At 36.9% G+C, this 20,068-nt stretch overlaps 3 protein-coding genes across 5 annotated transcripts; all 3 read right to left on the bottom strand.

Moving 5' to 3' along the window:
• Nucleotides 1-376: 376 nt before the first annotated feature.
• LOC108985067 (polypyrimidine tract-binding protein homolog 2-like) lies at nucleotides 377-7,325 on the bottom strand. Of its 2 annotated transcripts, none has more exons than XM_018957221.2 (11): nucleotides 7,186-7,325; nucleotides 5,917-6,161; nucleotides 5,612-5,821; nucleotides 4,420-4,482; nucleotides 4,270-4,343; nucleotides 3,816-3,911; nucleotides 3,559-3,616; nucleotides 2,924-3,028; nucleotides 2,695-2,776; nucleotides 1,785-1,897; nucleotides 377-916 (listed from the first exon to the last, which is right to left on the bottom strand). In XM_018957221.2, exons 2-11 carry the CDS (start codon nucleotides 6,100-6,102, stop codon nucleotides 563-565), a joined length of 1,341 nt encoding a protein of 446 aa, XP_018812766.1. In that variant the 5' UTR covers nucleotides 6,103-6,161; nucleotides 7,186-7,325; the 3' UTR covers nucleotides 377-562. The 2 variants fall into 2 exon arrangements, with proteins under 2 accessions (XP_018812766.1, XP_018812767.1); XM_018957222.2 differs by having other exon boundaries at nucleotides 5,917-6,120; nucleotides 7,186-7,317.
• Nucleotides 7,326-8,337: 1,012 nt separating this feature from the next.
• Nucleotides 8,338-10,337, bottom strand: LOC108985068. The gene is made up of 3 exons (XM_018957223.2): nucleotides 9,743-10,337; nucleotides 9,182-9,433; nucleotides 8,338-8,832 (listed from the first exon to the last, which is right to left on the bottom strand). Exons 1-3 carry the CDS (start codon nucleotides 10,097-10,099, stop codon nucleotides 8,560-8,562), a joined length of 882 nt encoding a protein of 293 aa, XP_018812768.1. The 5' UTR covers nucleotides 10,100-10,337; the 3' UTR covers nucleotides 8,338-8,559.
• Nucleotides 10,338-12,962: 2,625 nt separating this feature from the next.
• LOC108985064 (bidirectional sugar transporter SWEET3) lies at nucleotides 12,963-15,104 on the bottom strand. Of its 2 annotated transcripts, XM_018957216.2 has the most exons (6): nucleotides 14,947-15,086; nucleotides 14,807-14,843; nucleotides 14,455-14,677; nucleotides 14,028-14,189; nucleotides 13,695-13,814; nucleotides 12,963-13,411 (listed from the first exon to the last, which is right to left on the bottom strand). In XM_018957216.2, the coding sequence occupies exons 1-6, from the start codon at nucleotides 14,981-14,983 to the stop codon at nucleotides 13,250-13,252; spliced, it is 741 nt and encodes a 246-aa protein (XP_018812761.1). In that variant the 5' UTR covers nucleotides 14,984-15,086; the 3' UTR covers nucleotides 12,963-13,249. The 2 variants fall into 2 exon arrangements, with proteins under 2 accessions (XP_018812761.1, XP_018812763.1); XM_018957218.2 differs by lacking the exon at nucleotides 13,695-13,814 and having other exon boundaries at nucleotides 14,947-15,104.
• Between the last annotated feature and the right edge of the window lie 4,964 nt (nucleotides 15,105-20,068).

A 20,068-nucleotide genomic window follows, 5' to 3' on the forward strand; every position in this document is an offset into this window, starting at 1 on the left:
TTTGTGAAAATAAACTACACCTTAATTGTTACCCGTATCCGTTATATCGCATGTTTGGTTCCTAAATGATTTTTTTGTTCTTTTTTTGGGCTTCTTATCATTCTTCTTCAGCAACCACGGCTAAAACCGTCCGTAGTTGGCCTGCCCCCCAAATGGAATTCGGTCATTTTCTGCACAAGTTTTCTTATTCATTGGACAAGTCAAAATGGTGAACCAGAGAGGAACACACAACATGATGTGGCGCACACATGATTCATACGATCATCGGGGATAGTGATATCAAATCTTTGAACCCTCATTCCTTCCGATCACTAGGGATTAGAGAAATCAAATCTTTCAACCCTCATTCCTAACCACCACATTTGGAATGCGAGACTATTGGGTGCACTGCAGAGCACATATAGCAGCAGTCCAACACATAATTGTGAATGATGACATACGAACCAAGAGTGGCTTAAACGTTGGGATATAACAAAGAAAATAAACGATTTTTTGAGTGTATTTTGAGGGCAAGAAAAGAAAACAAAAAAAGCAAAAGATGAAGCGATTACGACAGACCCTTCTACCGCATCTGACCAGATCCATAAGGGGGCAACATTGATGACTGTGGCATGCCACTGTGGATCGATGACTGCATCATTCCCGGGGCAACTTGAGGCAGCATTGTCCCAGGTGGCATGTAAGGATTATTATGCATCTGCATCGGCATGGACTGATGCATTGGTGGTACACCAGGACCCCACCCAGCTGAAGGCTGAGGCATCGCAGGCTGCTCTGGCGTTGTAGTAAATGGGGCCCCATTGTATTGAACAGTAGGACCCATTCCCGAAACCGGCTGTTGCCCCAGAATTGAGGGTTGGGAGTTCACCACGGGGTTGTTGGGAATTGTATAGTCTCGGCTCCGATCATTGTTGACCTGAAATCAACACACCAAGCTACAGTGTCACTTGCTGCAAGTTTAAATCAGTGAAACGTCTCAAAAGAAGCATTCCATGATTGCTCATAACATTCTTCTCCCTCCCCCCTCCCAGCTTGGTAAAGCAAACACCTCAAACCCTATCCAATCCTGCCTTTTTACCACCACCACCAATGCTCAAAACATGCATAATGGTTACGAGTATGCCATAATCAACAAAATAGAAAATGAAAGTAAAGTACTAGGGGTGTTGAAAGCATTTTCAATCCATGGGCAACTCCGTCGACTGCTAGAAGTCACAGATTCTTTTCCCTCAAACAGCAGATATGGGTACCCAAAGGAAAAAAAGAGCAACCAATGGAAGTTTCACAGTCGAGTTTCCCAGAACTACATTTCTGTTGTACCAAAAGCTGCCTTAAAGGTTATATATAAGAGAATACTAACTGAGGTAAGAGATGGAGAAGGTTAGAATAATAGTCTACATTTCAGATCAATCGAAGCCAACAATGGCAACTAAAAATCAAATATGAAAACATTTCTTTGAAGCACAAACTTTGTAAGATTGGTTCAAAACCAACAGGATGAAATGGAATAAAATGAAAAATAAAACATCTATGGAGCTCAATTCTGTTTCCTAAATCACATCCCCACATTGAAGCCAGAAACAAGGATGCAGGTTTTGTAAAAAACCAAGTAAAAGGATACAACAAAAGACAGTAATCAACAGAGGCAGCTAATAAGTATAAGTACTCATAAAACAAGTTTCCCTGCTTTCTCCTTACCGAGGATTATATTTCATTCTAATTACTGTAAATGACTACCGTAAAACATATGACAAAGTTATTCTGAAAGAATATAGTTTGATTACCTTAATGCTGAGATCGGTATGGCGTGAATATGAGATGTGAAGCTTGCAAAATCCTCCATCATAGATGCAGTGTCCTTCCAAGGCTTCCTTGGCAACAACAGCAGTCTGAACATCTGCAACCATGGCACTGATTATACATCCTTGTATTATATAACAAAGGCCGCAACATTCCCTCACTAGAAATGTAGGCAAAGCCAATACAAAAGTAATGATAACACAAGAAGACTGCTGCTACAGTAACAGCAAATTAGTGCAAGCATGTCTAACACCAAATGTATCTTAAACTAATCAACTCTAAGGCCTATGTGTTGGAGGGACAAATGGGATATCCCACTTCCTCAAGCAAACTTTCCGTCATTTTTTTAAGTTGGTTTGCTTACATAAGTTAGGCATTTTTGTAAGAGCATAACTGGTTGCCGACTGGAAATGCTCTTCAATACAAATGAACGGACTCAATACATTAGGGCAAAGCGCGCACACATGTCACTCTTAAACTAATCAACTCTAAGGCCTATGTGTTGGGTGGACAAATGGGATATCCCACTTCCTCAAGCAAACTTTCCGTCATTTTTTTAAGTTGGTTTGCTTACATAAGTTAGGCATTTTTGCAAGAGCATAACTGGTTGCCGACTGGAAATGCTCTTCAATACAAATGAACGGACTCAATACATTAGGGCAAAGCGCGCACACATGTCACCACTTGATTAAATGATTAGCAATTGATTTTTAAGCAACCCGGCTACAGAAAATAAATTTTTCACATTCACTTTGGACAATTATGTAAGAGCTTAGGTTAGCAGCCTAGCACTTGGCCAATAGAGTGCATTTCTTCATATTTCGCTTTTCTCTCTCCCTCACTATGTAAGTAAAAAATTTTGACCAAAAATAAACAATCAGGTTTAAAGCTTACCAGGATATTGGATCAAAGCCTGTACACCCCCATTCTTATCAAACATGGCAATCTTTTGGACAGGCCCAAAAGCAGAGAACACCTATCCATGAAAGCAAACATGTGAAATATCAGAATTGAGTATGACTCACTCCAAAAACAGAGTATGACAATACTTAATTGAAAGAGAAGTATGAAAATGGCAGAGTCAACTGAGAAATTTAACAATTGTGATGTATATAATAAGTACCATGTGTAAAACATCCAAGGTGACGGCATACTGCATGTTTTCAATAGATGCAAGTAGAACATTACTCTCTGGTTCTAGCTTTTTCCCATCCAAACCCACAGTTAACTGCAATGACGAGAAATAATACCATTAAATCACACCATGCAAAACACAGAACATTTAAGCATCTCTCAGAGACAAAACTTGCAGACTAAGGCCTCGTTTGTTTTGAGAAAACATCTCATCTCATCTAATCATTACAACTTTTCCAACTTCCAATACAAAATAAAACAAACAATTCAACTTTTTCAAATCCCAAAACAAAAATAATATTAAAAAATATACTCTTAACAATATTTTATTCAACTTTTTAACTTTAATCTCATCTCATCTCATCTCATCTCCGAAAACAAACGAGGCCTAAGTGTGACATGCTTGACAATGTTTGGCAGTAGCAAACTAGGCTATTGAAACAATTTCATTGCATTGAATATGATTGTATGTGTGAGGCCATCCACCATTTGAAGGCCCCTTATGCGAAAAGTCAATAGTCTAACACCTTTATACCCACAACAAAAAATTTCAGTTGAATTGTCTAAACACAGCCTTCTAGAAGTCTACATAATTCCATTGAATGTCCATTCCCAAAGCTATACCTGGCCATTTCCATCTATTGCTGACGGAGCAACAGGAAGGTAAGGATTAGTGTAGTCCCTGAATCAACAGAAAATATAGTCATAATAAAGCAAGGAAAATAGTGATAAAAGGGGCTGCACCAAAAACTGAAGGATGAAAAAGGGGTAACCAGCAAGAAGTGCATTCATTACTTGTCTACATCCAAAAGTGGAAAGATACATCTTATGCTCAAAACAATTAGAAATACAAAAACCGGATACTCAATGCTCAGGAATACCTGCTTCGGTGGCTCTGGAATTTCACACTCAAGTCCGTGTGCGCAGAATATGTGATCCTAAGGGTACATGGTCCCACGTGCTCTGGAAGAAGATACCTGAAGCCAAGGACAAAAAAATGTCAGTAAATCACAATGCAGGAACAGTTGATAACAGAAAATGGGTATAAAGTGCATAGCTCTGTCTGTGGAACACATGAATGTGCTAGGATCAAGGTCCTGTTGGCACAACACAGCATGCCAGTATTCTTTATATGTACAATTATAAAAGACAAAAAAAAAAAAAAAAAAAGGGCAAGAGGAGTTTAAAAGTCCACTGTCCATCCAAAGTCTGATAGATCACTTGTACTCTAACGTCCAATGGGGATAAATCTCAATGCATGTGCACCACATAACAGCCATATGGTCCATAGAAGTTGGACTAAATACAATGTCAAACATATAATACAGTTGTCACCTAGGAATGCTTCTTCCATCTAGGGCATTCTTTGCAGAAGAGGCAGTTTCTGTATCTGAAAATTGTACCAGGGCCTGAAAAATTATATTCAAAATGAGCTTGTATTCAACAGCTGGAAGGATCAAGTGACAGGGATAAAGAGAGAGAGACCTGAAATCCAGCTGTCTTCTCGAAGGTAGTAATCTTATGCACAAATCCAAAAGCTGAAAAAACCTGCATTACTAAATATCTTTCAGAGAGATGCACAAAACAAAAATCCTAGGAACTCAAGAGCCAAAAGCTATCTGTAATTCCTTCCCAAGTTAATTGCAGAAAATGGAAAGCTAAAAGCACATATAAATTCAAGATTCCTAGACATTAGCAAACAAAGACCACTGGCAGAATTTATACATTACACATGCCACTAAAAGTAGAAGCCAGCATTTCATGTATATAAAATTACAACAAAGGATTGCTAGGACAAAAAAAAACAATTGAAATACATAAGACTGAGCATCCACATTCTTGCAAAAGAAATGCTAAAAGAGAAATCTGCAAGTTTAAACTTCAGTTAAATACAGTGCATGTGAGGGGTAGAAGGATAAAGGAAACAAAAGATGCCCAACCAATAATATCTGTATCCTTTAGTATTCGACATGAAAAATGCCAACAGTATGCTGCTGCTGGGCATGTCAATTGCATCCGGGTTTTTGTAAAATTAATAACTTCTTCAGTTACAAACTAAGTGTCCAAGGTTATAGCCACTCACATAATCCACAGAAAATCACTAGCTACACAATAAGGAGGGCAGAACGATAATCTTTTCCCATGAAATTTTATTTCCTCGGAAGAGAATAAAGATCATCAAAAAGTTTTCATGCACTTTGTTGCACACACCTCAATTATCAGGAACAATGGCAACTATGATAGGGATATAATCACATAGATTAAATAATTGAATAACACGAATTCCACATTCTGGATGTAGCTATGCTACATGCAAAAATGGCGACACAGTGCATGCAGAAAAAAGAGGAAGAGGGATGCACAAGAGAGAAGAAATGATAAAGGCCTAAACTATAAGAATGGTAGGTATAGGAAGTTGAGGAGGAAGAGTAGGGAAGAAGAGGCAGTGTTAAGGAAAGGAGAAAGGAGACAAACACACATGCGCTCTTTCTCACGATGCACTAAGCTGCCATCGAAGATATTGCCTTGACATGGGCCTGCTGATCCATTTACATATATGTCAAAGAAAAGCTTTCCAAAACATGTCAAACCACAACCTATTACAATATCAGTTGACACATCCTTAGGGTAGCAGTTTACCTCTTCAACTGTAAGGTAAAGCATGCAAGTTACTTACCAAATGTAAAACATCAATGCTGACAAGGCGTGCGTCCTCACCCTCTATTGTTACCAACAGTACGTTCCCAGCAACATCGGCAGTAGTTTTGTTGTTCACGATTTCTTGCCTATTTGAGTACTGTAGGTAGACAGTTTTGCCACGCACTTGAGCTGGCTCTGAGGACGAAGCGTAATATGATATCATAGCAATAGCTTGATTTAAATCAGCCTGAAGAAACCAATACATAGAAAACAAACATTGAGTCGCATTAAATAAAAAGAAGGAAAAAAGATTAATAAGAGCTAAGATATAAACACACTCACAAATTCAATAAAAGCCTGATTTCGATTTGCTCCAACATTGCACTTTGTGTTCACAACTTTACCAAATGGCTTTCCAAGTTCAATCAGCTCCTCCTCTGTGCACTCCCATGGTAAGTTTCGCAAATGAAGCACCTTGGATGGAGGTTGGGTGTAACGAAACTGCGGTTGACTGGATACAGAAGCCATTTGAGCAATAACCCCACCCTATTATAGAAGACAACAAAAATGTGCTCCCCTTATCACCGCTACAAACAAACCCATTTCATTGTCAGGTTCCCAGCCACAGAAGCATATACTTAATAGCCAAAAACTTGCCATCAGAGCCTTAATGTCTTTCTCCAGTCCGGCCACAACATCAGTATGATTTCATTATTCTTATATAATAAAAAAACATTAGTATGATTTCACTTTCCTGGCATGCATGTATCTCATGTATTACAGCCGCATGCACACTGCTTCTCCTCCAAACCAACGTAACTTGTAGCAATAATGCGTTTTTAGAATTATAAACATTTTATTGGAACTTTTCTCTTTCAGTTTAAACAAGAATTCAGACAAGCAGCGTGGAAAAAACTTCACAGAATGTTCAAAACTGGACCATTCATGGTCAGCAAACTCCTCAAATCAATTTTCCAGAATGTAGAAAAAAAACCCTTTATAAAGCTCATTTTTTTCTAAGGAAAAAAGATAAATGTTTCAAGGTCGAAGCAAATAACCCAAACAGAGCCACCGCAAACAAACATAGCAGCGACAATGATATATTATGCAGAAAACTAACCAAAAAATAGAAAGACATTCAAACGCACATTTATATCCTTAAAAACGAGCTTTTTCTACCCAATAATTTAAAGACCAAAACGGAAAAACCTATTGTGAGGAAAAAAATCAATCCGCCAAATTTACAAAAATAAACAAAACAAGACAAAATAAACCATCAAGACACAAGTCTCATCTAAAGAATTCTATAAAAAAAAATGATCAATTTAAAGTATCAATTTTATGATTAACTTATTTATTTACACACCCCTACCAAATTCAAATCTAGATAAAAATGAGGTTAAAGCTAAAATTTTTCCCTAATTTCTCCAAGGCCGCTTGATTTTCCAGGGAAATGTTTGTGGAAATCACATGTATGTATACGTGTACACAGACGCACATAGAGATCAGGGAAAATTCTAGAATCAAATAGAGGAGCGAAAAATGAGAGGATTCGGCATACACACGCACACAAACGTATAAGGCGGTAAAAGAAGGGGAAGATTGAAGTACCTGAAGAATTAGGGGAAGCTAGTTGGGGAGGTAGAGCTTCGATTTTCGTGGTATGCTGAGAGATGTTTTTGTAGGGTTTCAGAGAGGGGGAAAACGAAGGTTGATGAGAGCTCGAGTGAAGGGCGATTTTTATCTCTTTTAATAAATATATATATATATATATATTAATAATTATTATCGTGATCGTGGGTTTTTGGCTTTTGCCGATAAATTTTGATAGAAGCCCTGCACGGTCCAGGATTTACTTGCCACGTCGTCCCCTTTTGATGGGCTTTTATAGGCTTTCCAAGTCATATATCCCCATGATAGCATGTCGATTCTGATGGCTGGTTTATCTCATCTTATTTTATTTTAATAATTATTATAATTTTTTTAAATTTTTATATAAAATATAATAAATAATCTTTTTTAATTTTAAATAAAAATATTATTAAAATTTATATTATAATAATATTTTATTTAATTTTCAATAAAACATTTGATCTGAGCCGATATAATTTCAAGTATTTCTTCTTCTTTCTTTTTTAACACCCAAAATATATATATGTCGATGGGTGCCATTGAGCCCAATATAATCTGGCATTTGGTAAGCGTCATTTGTTTTGATATAAATCGTTTTCAATTGGAAAACTTTACATGCAATATTTTTAAAGTTTATGTAGTTGAAATGGTACATGGAAGAGATAAAAAAAAAAAAAGATGAGTAAGACTAGAAATAAGCCACTATAACAGTGTACACTTTATATTCATTGCGTGACTGCTTCTAATTAATTGTTCCCAACATTAACTTAGAAAAATATATGATCTAGATGATGCCACATCATATGTATAAAATAAATATTTTTAATAGTGATTTCTATCTATATTTATTCTTTAAAGAATAGATCATCTATTGTGAGAGATACTCTCGAGATTCCAAGCCTCTTTCCAACAGACTGTGAGAGAGAAAAATAGACATGAATCGAGTGCGACTTCATTTCTCAATAAGAAATACATTAATGTGTTTTGATGTTGTTTATCAATTATAAAATTATTTTTATTATAAAATAAATTTGACAAATTATATAAACTCACTTCTCTTTATTTTATCATTTATACTTTGCAGAGTATTTCCAAAACCTCCAGCTAGCCTTTTGAATATACATGCGGTATGAGACAAATCACCAAACAAAGCTTAGAGAAAGACAAATGGAAAACAAACAAGACATCCAGTTTATTTCGTTAATTGGTACTAAAATAAAATGAAAGTATTCTAACGTCAATACTTAACATTAATAGGGCTGATCAAGTCAAGGAAATTTGCAAATGTAAGATGAATCAAAATAAAGAACCAAGGAGCTATATAAGCTGGTTCTTACAGAAGACAACATGATTTTAACTACTGCTAACGAGGGCATCCTTAAATGAAGTTGTCGGCCCGGATGGCACTTTTGGTTCCTCGGGTTGTAGCCTTCTCCGCTGCTCTTCTAGTATGAGGGGGACCTGACCTTCTCTTAATCGCATCAGCCGTTCTTGTGCGCCTCCCCGCAGTTTCTCCAGCCTTACTCCATCAAGCTGCTGCATCTTGAACACCTTAACTACATTTGCTAATCCCCCAAGAAAGAACAGAAGACTCCCAAAAATGCCTAGCCAAATCCAAGTCCTACCCTGCAAACATAGAGACACTTCGAACTATTTTAAAAATTTCTCTGCACTGGTAAAACTAATGTACGGGTCGTGTGATTATGGGGACAATATTTAAAGGAAAAAATCTAACCAAGTCTGTTTTTCACACACCCAACACTCTGTTTAAATGGTCTCACAATGATGATGAAAAGTTATTTTTGTTTTAACTTTTGATCTATTACTGTAATGGTTGGTTGAACACCATGTTTGTAAGTAGCAAAACTCAATTTAATGGGTCGTGGACAGTTTGGATTGAAGCAGTTCACATACGTACGTATATACTTAGTACTTAGCAAAAAACTAAAGATTGGATTAGGGGCGCGCAACTTACTAGTAGATCTAGTCCATGATGGGCTAATCCAGCTTGCTCACGGAAGTTGAGAATTGCACCCACCAAGAAGAGCACACTCCCCATCAAAAATGGGATGTGGACAGTGTGCTGCAACATTTGGACATGCCCACCAGCTCTCTCATAGATTTGGCATGAGTTGTGGATCGATCCAAGCACCCATAAGACAGGGCCAGCAATGAGCATGTTCAGACCATGCTTTTCCAACTTCAGGTAGCCATATCCTTTCTCTTCCTGCAATTTGTGGTTACAAAAAGTTCATAAAAAAAAAAAAAAAGACTTGCCGAAACGAACCGCTCCTATATTGTCGACATTTGTCTAGATAGCCAAAGCTAGAGAAAATCAAATCCCATTCCTAGTCAACCTTTCAAAGTTTCAAATCCATAAACTTAAGCCAGGAGTACAATAACAAATGAAGATCAAATCCATGTATATGAAAATCAACATATACATGGATGATTTCATTTTCAACTTCATAATCTCACCATAGCCAAGGGAAAAAAAATTCGATTTATACATTAAACACCACGCATGTGTACGTACCTGAATGAAAAGAAAAAGAATCCCCAAGAAGAAGAGAACAGATCCCAGCGCCTGAACCACTGGGACCGCAAACTCCACGAACGCAAGCTGGGGATCGAACCCCATCAACTGCAAGCGGTAATCGAACCCAGCAAGATGCGCCAAAAGATCATGCACATTAACCATTATCATAAGCGCTAAAGCTATGAGCAAAAGGACAAGACCAGACTTGGGCTCACTTGAGAACTGCGCGGCAAACCCGCCAAGAAGGACAATGGTGGCAAACAGGTATAGCCCCGCGTTTACATACTCCGATCGGTTTCGGGCCAGCCGGGGCCCGTACATTCGGCTTTCTCGTGCAGATGCTAGCTTCACCATGTGTATATGTGTGTATATATATATTATATATATGTAGTTTTTGGATAAGAAGAAAAATAACAAAGATTTTGAGGCAGAATTAATTCTAGACTTGCACTGTCAATCTATATAAAGTTGTTCTCGTTGATCTTCCTTGTTCTTGGCTTTGACAGTCAGAGGAGCACATCACATGGATGATCTGAATTTTGAGATGGAGAGAGAGAGAGAGAGAGGGAGAGAATAGTGGTTGGGTTAGGATACGTGGCCTCATGCATGGAGTTTGTTTACGAAGAGTTTGAACGCAGAACTAGGACGCGTGGCCGTCCAAGACTGAACTTAAGGAAACTGCATCAATTAGGCTCTAATTGATTTGGAATTTTCTATTTACTCAAATGGGATTAATTGTAAATTTTAAAAAAATAAAAAAAATAGATAGCATGGCATTAAAAAAAAACTATTTATTTTCTCTATAAAGGGCATATTAATTAATTTATTTTCAATCTCACCGAGTCGATTCGACGATTACTGTATATGCAGCAAGCAATGATCACAACTGTGCCCATAACGCATAGTGGAAACGTGTACCGATATCTTTTAAGGTCCATTGAAAACACGATCTCCAAAAGTTTTTTGGTAGTTTTCATTTCAGGAACAGAAAGAAAGAGTTAGTGCTAGCTTTTGTTTCGGGCAAGTGATCATTTTTCTAACATGATCGACATGTTTAATGATTTTTTGGCCGGATATAAACTGCTCACATCTAATTCATTTGTATAGATATGCTAACAAAGTAATGTTCCAGCTTCAACTATGACATAACTAGATTGAATTGATTGTGACAATGCACATATTATCAATTTAACGCACTAGATTGACATTCTCTGCTCTATTAATTAATGCCTGTACATTCCTTGGATCCGCATGCATGCCCATTTCAAATGAGGGAGCATGCCCTGATGCCCAAAAAATCATTTAATTAGTAGCATCCCCGATGCACATAATGGAATTAGTTCCATAGCAGTCTTACTGATCTTGGAGGATACGTTTAAAGCAAAGAGTACTTGTTCGTAATGGAGTTACCTTTGTGGGGATTGTGTCTGTGGTTGAACTGGTCTAGTCGATTAAGGGATGAGAATTTTTTGCTTAGTGCAAAAATATTATAACCCCAAAGTTAGAGATCTACACATGTATGGTAGAACTTCTTTGTCATTCTGGCCATCTATTATAAGCTGAGGAGTTTATATAAGAGATGCCGGCCTATTGAACCAGATGGGATTGACTGGGGAGCTTTTCTTAGTTCCTGTTGGCTCTGGATGGACATGAATGTGAGTGGGAGATCGAGTGGCTGAGAAGATGTTCAGTTTTTATCCTAAGCCAATATCTGCTTGTCTGGCATCTATTATATATTGGAGAAATGGGGGGAGAAGAGGAATGTGAGGAATAGATTGAGGCTTCAGGGTAAAAAAGGCTCCTGACTGTAGTTGGATTGAGCTGATCAACAACAGTTTATGTTTTCTTCTCTGTAGAAGATAGAGCATATCCTCATTGTAATGATATTTATGAAACTTTAATTTTGAGCATCTGATATTGAATGTAAATCAGTCGAGCAATTTGATTTTATTTTGTTTCTACACCAATAGTGGAGGCTGTTTACTTTAAAGCAACGTACTATCATAGAAAAGTCCATTTCAGTTGTGTGGTCTTTTTCTTTGTTAAATTTTTCTCCATCCCTTTAGGCTCATGACTTGATTATAAATTTAGGATTGCTAACAAATCAACTGGCATTCTGAGAAATTATTGATCTGAAACTATTGGTTAAGGTATATTTTCCTTCATATGTATATGTTTATTATCTCTTTGGTTCTATAATCTTGGCAGATGCACATCTGGGATAATTTGCTCAAGATATTGGGTTTTAGCGTTAAGCCCCAGTAGCAAATCTCCACATTTATGACTTGGGTAGGCATAATCTTTAATTGGTTTAAAAGGGTCCTGGTTTGAGTTTGCAAATTTGACCATGTTCTTTTTCCCTTGGTCGACCGTTTATGATTGTGTTAGAACTGATGCTTTCAATTGTTCATGAATGGGTTCAGCTCATGTAATAGGTTCTTGAACGCTGGCCCATACACCATTGTGACAACCAGAATATTTCAAATTGACCCTCTTTGATATGTTTGCAATTTCAATTGAATGGCTGTGAATCAATCATCAGGCATATTGGATTATTACAACTGATTGACATCGGTTGATGCTAAATGGGTTACAAGGATATATTCTTTCTCATAATTTTGTTCTATGTGAAGCCAGAAAGCATTTCTTTTTATTCTTCTCATACATAATAATGATGCTAATGACAATGAAAAACTAGCTGTTGGTTGTACTTTTGGCAAACAAAAATCTGTTTGTCCTCCTAGAAGATAAGTGCAGCCCTTTCTTCGAAGTTTGTTTATTCAATTGGCACTGCTATTTAGCATACATTCTTTGAAATATTGAAAATGAAGATATGTGTTTGTTTTTATCTGTTGATTCTTTTAAATCTAAGCCCTCCCCCAAACAGGGGAAAAGGGCTCCTTGCCACTCTTCTCCATTCCATCGGGGAATGGTGGAAGTCCAGAAGGACTCTTAGTTTGGAAAGAAAAAGGAAGTTATCTTTAAAGAGCACATATAAATGTCCTGATGAATCATTAAATTGATGCATTATGGTCACTTTGTTGACAAAGGGTGGTCTTTGTATAGACAGTGATGCATGCTAGGCAATAAATTGGAGTTGAGCTTAGGTTACCGAGTAGATGCATATGCAGGAGCACACATAAAATTTTGCCATATTGTTTTCTTTTTTCAGGAGGTACTAGAGGTAGTGATGCCTCTTATCAGATGCATTGCTCAATTAGCATGCTTAATTCATATCTCATAAGAATTGCATTACAACAAAGATTGCTTTTTACAGCTTTAGCTGCCTTTACTGTCACAAACAAACCTCTTGGAATAGCACAAACCATTGCTTAAAAGACAAAATACATATGCAAATGCACTTTTGGTACGTAAGCATGAACTATAGATACATGCATTGATGCATCAATGGTTTTGGATTTAAGATTTTTGGACACCCATCGTTTGTGACAACAGTAGAATGGGACCTAATATGATCTAAATTGATTTCTTCAATCTTTTACATTAGTACGTACTTTCATTAGTTGCAAGCTGCAAATGTTTGGATTTCTCATCATTCTTTTCCAAATCCCATTTGTTTGGTTCTTCCACAATTCCTCGTTTCCGGTACTTGCAGTAGAGCATGAGCTGAAGAATACTTAAAGGACAACCAACCAGATTCGGGGCCTGCCGAAGTTTAGAAATGCAGGTCAGAAAATCTAAGCGTCTGATATTTTAACAGGATATATATTTTTAAAGAGAAAAGATGCAACTATGAATTGATTAACCGCCGCGTAATCGTTTTGAAAAAAGTGAATAAGAATATGAGACTCACATAAAAAAAATTAATTTTTTAATAGTAGATTCTATTATTTTTCACAACGATTACGTGATATTTACACACTTTATAATTGTACGTAGAATTACTAATTGTTAAAAAATAGAACTAGTGCTCAATGATAATACAGACCGCAAGAAATAGATCATGGCCCAGTAGTCCATAAGCCATCCAAAGTGAACTAGCAAGGAAAGAGAAAAAAGATAGGTAGAATGGCATGAATTCCACGCTCTTTGTAAGTATGACTTGCTTCTGCAATAACAAGATTCAGTGACACTGACAGTGACAGTAGATTGTTGTGCCCAAGAACAAAAATTTAACAGAAGATATGAACTTAGAATGAAGTGGCATGCATATATGTGACATCTTGCATGGATGTTAAACGAAAAAAAATCTCCATGTTCTCAAGTTTCTCCAGAGAACATTTTCTTGAAAATTAATAAATTATGAGAAGCAATGACTCACCACAACCACCAGTGGAGAACCATACATTGCTACAGAGGCCACTAGACCCACACTCCCAACAAACAGCTTTCGGTGACGGTGATCATGGAAAGCAAAAGATGAGACAATCAAGGTGGTGCAGGAGACTAATATAACGGGTGTCACTGTCACAGCTACCTTCATCTGCACCCACATGATATTCATACTTCAATATGATGCTCACTTAAATATATGCATGCGTGTGCAGTATTTTAAGCAACATGGAAATCTCTGCAGCTTTCCAAGAAAAAAAGAGAATGCATGATGCATGAATTAAATAGTGTGTTCTGTTCATGCATACATTCAGTGCATGGGAACTAGAATTATTTTTCTCATGTTTGTGTGGTAACTGTAGCATATCAAGTATACATACAAAACTTAGCTATCACACGTGAAATGTGAGACTTGCCTTTCCTCTAGCTGAAGCGAACCAAAAGTATATGACTACAAAGGAGAACTCGAGAAGAATCCCTAGTCCATTGATGGAAACAACAGGAAAGTTTTCCCACCTGTAGCTTACAACTGGCAATCCATACCAAGTATAAAGGAGACAGTTTAATAGTGCAATGATATAAGGAGCACAAGAAAACTCCTCTGTGCTTTTCTTCCTTACGACTCTTGAAAAAGTTAATCTGAAAATATAGTAAAACAATAATAAAAAGTTAATTAAGTTCGTCAAATGATTTAATCTATCAAGTATTGCTCACTGGAATTGAATAAGATGAAGTCAGTGATGCAATATATTAGCATGTTGACATTACATGGGAGCTGCATAGAGTAACAAGGAAGCAGCATTGCCTGCAATAAGCATCGTGCCAATATAAATATTAGGTGAACTTTTAGTGATATTTGGCCATCAATAATGCTTGGGAGTTGAGAAGATAAACAGAGAGGAAAATACCCATGATCCCGACTGCCAAGCGCAACCTGTCTTCCATATTTGGCCTGGAAAGAGGGTCTTGAGATGAATAAATTGTCCCAACAGCAAGGTTCTCTAAAAAATATACTTAAGACTACTTGGTCGACTGTTTAACGCTCTTGAGGGGATATATATAATGGAGAGACAGATAAAAGAGAATGTAAACAACTTGTTCTAATGAGGAGCTTTTGTTTTAGTTTCTGTAATAACAAATGCTCCACGTAGACTCTTGTTGTTGTTACACACACACACTCACAGAGACAACAACAACAAGGGAATTGCTAAATGTTTTTGTTCTCTAGTAACCGGCAGATGTCATCAGATTTCCACTATTCTGTTGACAGTAATATTAAGGTGTTATTTGGTAATAAATTATAGGGAATATTTGGTATGGGAAGTCCTTTCTGCTTCTGTTAATGAAGAAACTTTTGGCTGTCCTCCATTTATTTTGCTTTGACAGTTTTAAAATCCCATCTCCTCAAATCCAACAGTAGGGTTCTGATGCTTAATTGTGTCATGGTTTCAAGTACTCGAATGTTCTTCTGTAATGTGACTCTACTTCTGGCTGTGGTTAATATAATTTTGCAAATGTATTTATTTTCCTTCATCAAATCGTCAATATTATGACTAACTTTGTAGTTGGATGGTGATCTTCATGCCTTACTAATTTGAACAGTTAAAAAGAGGGTCTGTTCATGAACCTGGTGAACTTTTTGGTTGGTGGAGTCAATTCCCACTTGTTGATTTGGACAATTCATCATGTACTGCTCAGATTGCGCAGGTTTTAACAATTGTGCCAAGTGTATGGAATTTCTGTTGCCTAGAAGGTGATTGATACTTAATAGAAGCAATATTCTCGGTGTTTACAAGCGAATGATAGCATAAAGAATATGTTCCCAGGTAAAGAAACAAACCAAATGCATTTTGTTTGTAATGTCAAGAATAGAATCACCTTAATATGCATGCTTGAACCCTGCACTTGGTATAATATACATGTGCGCCCATGCACTTCACAAGAACCTTGAAACTCAAAAGAATTGTTGAACAATTACCATAACCTTCAAAATGGTTATATGAATATCAGAAAATTCTATTCATTTGATGATTGGTTCCAATCAACACTAAAACAACAGGGCAATCTCAAGCCTGATCTGCCCTCATCTTTTTGATGAATTGTCGTTTTCATATTATTCCCTGCAATTCAAATCTTCTGGCAAAAGGGGTCTAAATTTATTTAGATATAGAACAAAGATGCCCTTGTGGGCGAAGATGGCCTTTAATTCCACCTTCTTTGGCTGGTAATATTATTAAGACTATGCTTAGCTTCTTGGTTTCTTACTGAAACAAGCATGCCAATGAAGCTCATCCTACAACTTCTCTTCAGAGTGAAGACATAGGGAATTTCCAATTGAAAAAATGGCAACTTTTTTTTTTTTTGAAGAATTAGCTACCAGGGCTTATGTCGATTCTGAGATATCTGTTGGTTTTAAGAGGGGAATAAGAAGGGTGGAGGAAGAAGGCGACATGACTCGTGGTTAGTGTTTGAAGCTCGAAACTCGAGAAAAAGAAGGTATTCAATTCATATTCCAGAGGAGATGATGATATGCAATATGGCGATTTGTTTCTCAAAATCAAAAGATGCTCATCTGCGCAACAAAATTATTCGAGCGTCTAGGTAGCATTATGAACAACGCAATATTGCTTGCTTTTTTAGTGGATAGATCATATCGATCATGTGCCTGATTGTACGTGGGTTAGGTGTGCGATAGGATATATACAATAGTAATGTTAAATACAAGTTTTAAATAGACAAATTTTATATAAATATTTTATAAAATAATGAGTCACACTAATAAATAATAATTTTTTTACACATTTTTAATATAGAGTCTACTTTTTTACAAGACTTGTATGAAACTTGTCTATTTAAAATTTGTACAGATCATTTTTTTATATATAATATGAAAAATGATATTTTGTCCATTTAACTTATCCTTTCAGTTTTATTTTGAGACTTCATATATTTTAATTTTTTATTTAATTTTTTTATTAATAGTTAAATAATAATTATTAATATATTGATATTTTTTTATATATTTTAAAACATATTTTAAAATAAAAAAATATAAATAAAAAAATTAAAAAAAAAATGATTTTGACCTAGCGGTCAGGCACCGCTCGTATAATATATGCCTCAAAAAATACCAAAAATAAAAGAGGCACAAACTATCCAGAGTTTGATCTGGAAAGCATTAATTAATACCTGAAGATGTTGCTTATCGCTCAAATAAATTTCTGTATCATGGGCTTCAATTTGTGGCTTTCTTTTTTATTGCAAGGAAATAAGACTAATTCGATTCAACTCTCTATCTAGCCATTCAATGAATTTATTTATTTTTCTCTTCGCCTCAAGTAAGTGGAATTGTTATATATATATATAGCCTATAGGTTTGCATGCATGCATCAACCCATTCGATTATCAATCATACTCTGAGTTTATCCCATGTAGAAAAAATAAGAAATAAAATATAAAGCGATGGTGCTAATTGAACCACCAAATTTGGTTCTATTTTTTGCTAGAGTTCGACGGTGGTACCAAAAAACCACAGTGAGAGAATCAGCAGCAAGCAGGTCTCGGCCTGAGTGGTGAGACTCGGCTCATTTGAATGTTAAGTGTAACACCCAGGCATAGGGCTGTGCATAAAAGTAGGCCAGCAACCCGACCCACCGAAGCCAATTTTGGAGCCCGACCCGATCCAATCTGCAAATATTTAGGATCGGCACTAAACCGATTCGACCCGCATGTTTGCGGGTCGGGTCAAAAATTCAGAATCAACATTTCACCTCTTTCCTTTTTCCTTTCTCCTTGTTCTAACCAACGACACCGCACCACTACTAACTTGTTTGTGATGAAGCGAAGAAGCCAGACCAACAATATCTACTAGGGCTGCAAACGGTCCGGTTCGGCGATGGACCGAAAATTTTCGGTCCATTATTTTTCCGGACCGGACCGGACCGAACACCCAAAGGGACCGGACCGGACCGATAGCTATCGGTCCGGCCAGTCCGTCTGGCATTTTTTTTTAAATAATTAATAAAAAAATTTATTTAAAATACTAAATTAAATTAAGTGACTTATTAATGTGGATTATGTAACAAACTCAATAAAAAAATATTTTATATGGTCAATGATAATAAATTAGATGAAAATTATATTGTTAATTTATATAATTACTATATAATTAACTAATTGATATTATATATTTATTAATTCATAGAATATTAACAAGTGTTAATAGCATATTTAAAATTTTATATTGTTAATAGTGATAGGTTAGATGAAGATATATATAAAATATTGTTAATTTATAGAATATTAACAAGTATTAATAATATATTTAAAAATTTATATTGTTAATTGTACAATTATTATATATAAAAAATATGTATATTTTTTTATTTTTCATTCGGACCAGTCTGGTCCGAAAAAACCGTGGACCGTGGATCGGACCGAATGTTTTCGGTCCTCTAAAATATGGACTGGACAAGACCGGTCTAAGTCTCGGTCTGGTCTGGTCCGGTCCGAACCGAAATGGTCGGTTCGGTCGGTCCGTTCGGTCCGACCAGACCGTTTATCACCCCTAATATCTACAACGTCAAAAAATGATGGTCAATGATGAAGCTAAGAAGAAACAAAATCTGCAGTATAAAAAATCGTTTGTCAATGATGAATCGAAGAAGCTAGAGCGTCAAGAAATACCGGTGGATAGAAGTGGGCTCCTCGTCTGAAATCCATTTCTCGGATGAGAAAAAAGTTCATTACCCAACACTGGAATTCAAAATAGCAGTCCCAGGATATATGCTATCCTTAATTGAATGATGTTCGCTCTGCTTCGCCCAGAATGACCATCCCTTCTCCCAAGAATCTGCAGTGCGAGACTTGAAGAACATCATCATTGAAGAAACTGGGGCCTACGCGTTGGTTAATCAAGTAATCTTCATCGTTGTTTACATAGGCCATGTTCTGTTGATGATGAAGAAGAGCAAAACAAACCACCATCTGTGAGAGAGAGAGAGAGAGACTAGGGTTTTTTTTGGAAGAAATGGTGTTAGATATTATCAGGGGATTGGATGCGGGTTACCTTAAGAGAACTGTTGATACTCAAATCAGGCAAAAAAAGTCAAGAGTTAAGCAAAAGAGTGTGTAGATGGAGAAGATGGAGAAGTACCGCCGAGTGAGAGTGTGTAGATTTGGACGCAAGGTGGAGCACTAGAGAAGCAACAGAGGTTTAAACTAGTTGCAGATCAGATTTGGTTCTCGAGTTGCAGATCAAATTTGGAGAAATACAGCGACGACGAACGGATTTGGTTATCAAGTTGCAAATCAGATTTTCGCTGCAGTGGTTTGAGAAGAAAGGAGATGTTTTCGGTGATCGGTTTCGACGGGTATTGGGATGTTTAAACCCGTATGAGATTTATACCCGATGAACCCGTATAAAGTCGGGTGGGCCATGTCGGATATCACGGACGGATCGGATTTAGGGATTTAGGGACTTTTATGTAAACAACGGTGAAGATTACTTGATTAACCAACGCGTAGCCCCAGTTTCTTCAATGATGAGGTTCTTCAAGTCTCGCACTGCAGATTCTTGGGAGAAGGGATGGTCATTCTGGGCAAAGCAGAGCGAACATCATCCAGTGAAGGATAGCATATATCCTGAGACTGCTGATTTTCGAATTCCAGTGTTGGGTAATGAACTTTTTTCTCATCCGAGAAATGGATTTCAGACGAGGAGCCCACTTCTGTCCACCGGTATTTCTTGATGCTCTAGCTTCTTCGATTCATCATTGACCAACGATTTTTTATACTGCAGATTTTGTTTCTTCTTAGCTTCATCATTGACCATCGTTTTTTGATGTTGTAGATATTGTTGGTTTAGCTTCTTCGCTTCATCACAGACAAGTTAGTGGTGGTGCGGTGTCGTTGGTTAGAACAGGGAGAAGGGAAAAAGGAAATAGGTGAAATGTCGGTTCTGAATTTTTGACCCGACTCGCGAATATGCGGGTCGGATCGGTTTAGTGCCGATCCTAAATATTTGCGGAT

The sequence above is a fragment of the Juglans regia genome, chromosome 13, assembly GCF_001411555.2.
Source record: "Juglans regia cultivar Chandler chromosome 13, Walnut 2.0, whole genome shotgun sequence".
Classification (NCBI taxonomy): Eukaryota; Viridiplantae; Streptophyta; class Magnoliopsida; order Fagales; family Juglandaceae; genus Juglans; species Juglans regia.

Coding starts and splice junctions, on each gene's coding strand:
- LOC108985067 (XM_018957221.2), bottom strand. CDS start 6,102: ATGGCTTCTGTATCCAGTCAACCGCAGTTTCGTTACACCCAACCTCCA. Junction 4,483..5,611: donor GCATTGATGTTTTACATTTG/GTAAGTAACTTG, acceptor TTAGTAATGCAG/GTTTTTTCAGCTTTTGGATT. Junction 3,029..3,558: donor CAATAGATGGAAATGGCCAG/GTATAGCTTTGG, acceptor TCGTCATTGCAG/TTAACTGTGGGTTTGGATGG.
- LOC108985068 (XM_018957223.2), bottom strand. CDS start 10,099: ATGGTGAAGCTAGCATCTGCACGAGAAAGCCGAATGTACGGGCCCCGG. Junction 9,434..9,742: donor TTCTTTTTCTTTTCATTCAG/GTACGTACACAT, acceptor CACAAATTGCAG/GAAGAGAAAGGATATGGCTA. Junction 8,833..9,181: donor ATCATGGACTAGATCTACTA/GTAAGTTGCGCG, acceptor CTATGTTTGCAG/GGTAGGACTTGGATTTGGCT.
- LOC108985064 (XM_018957216.2), bottom strand. CDS start 14,983: ATGGAAGACAGGTTGCGCTTGGCAGTCGGGATCATGG. Junction 14,678..14,806: donor TTACTCTATGCAGCTCCCAT/GTAATGTCAACA, acceptor CTATATTTTCAG/ATTAACTTTTTCAAGAGTCG. Junction 14,190..14,454: donor TCGCTTCAGCTAGAGGAAAG/GCAAGTCTCACA, acceptor ATGTGGGTGCAG/ATGAAGGTAGCTGTGACAGT.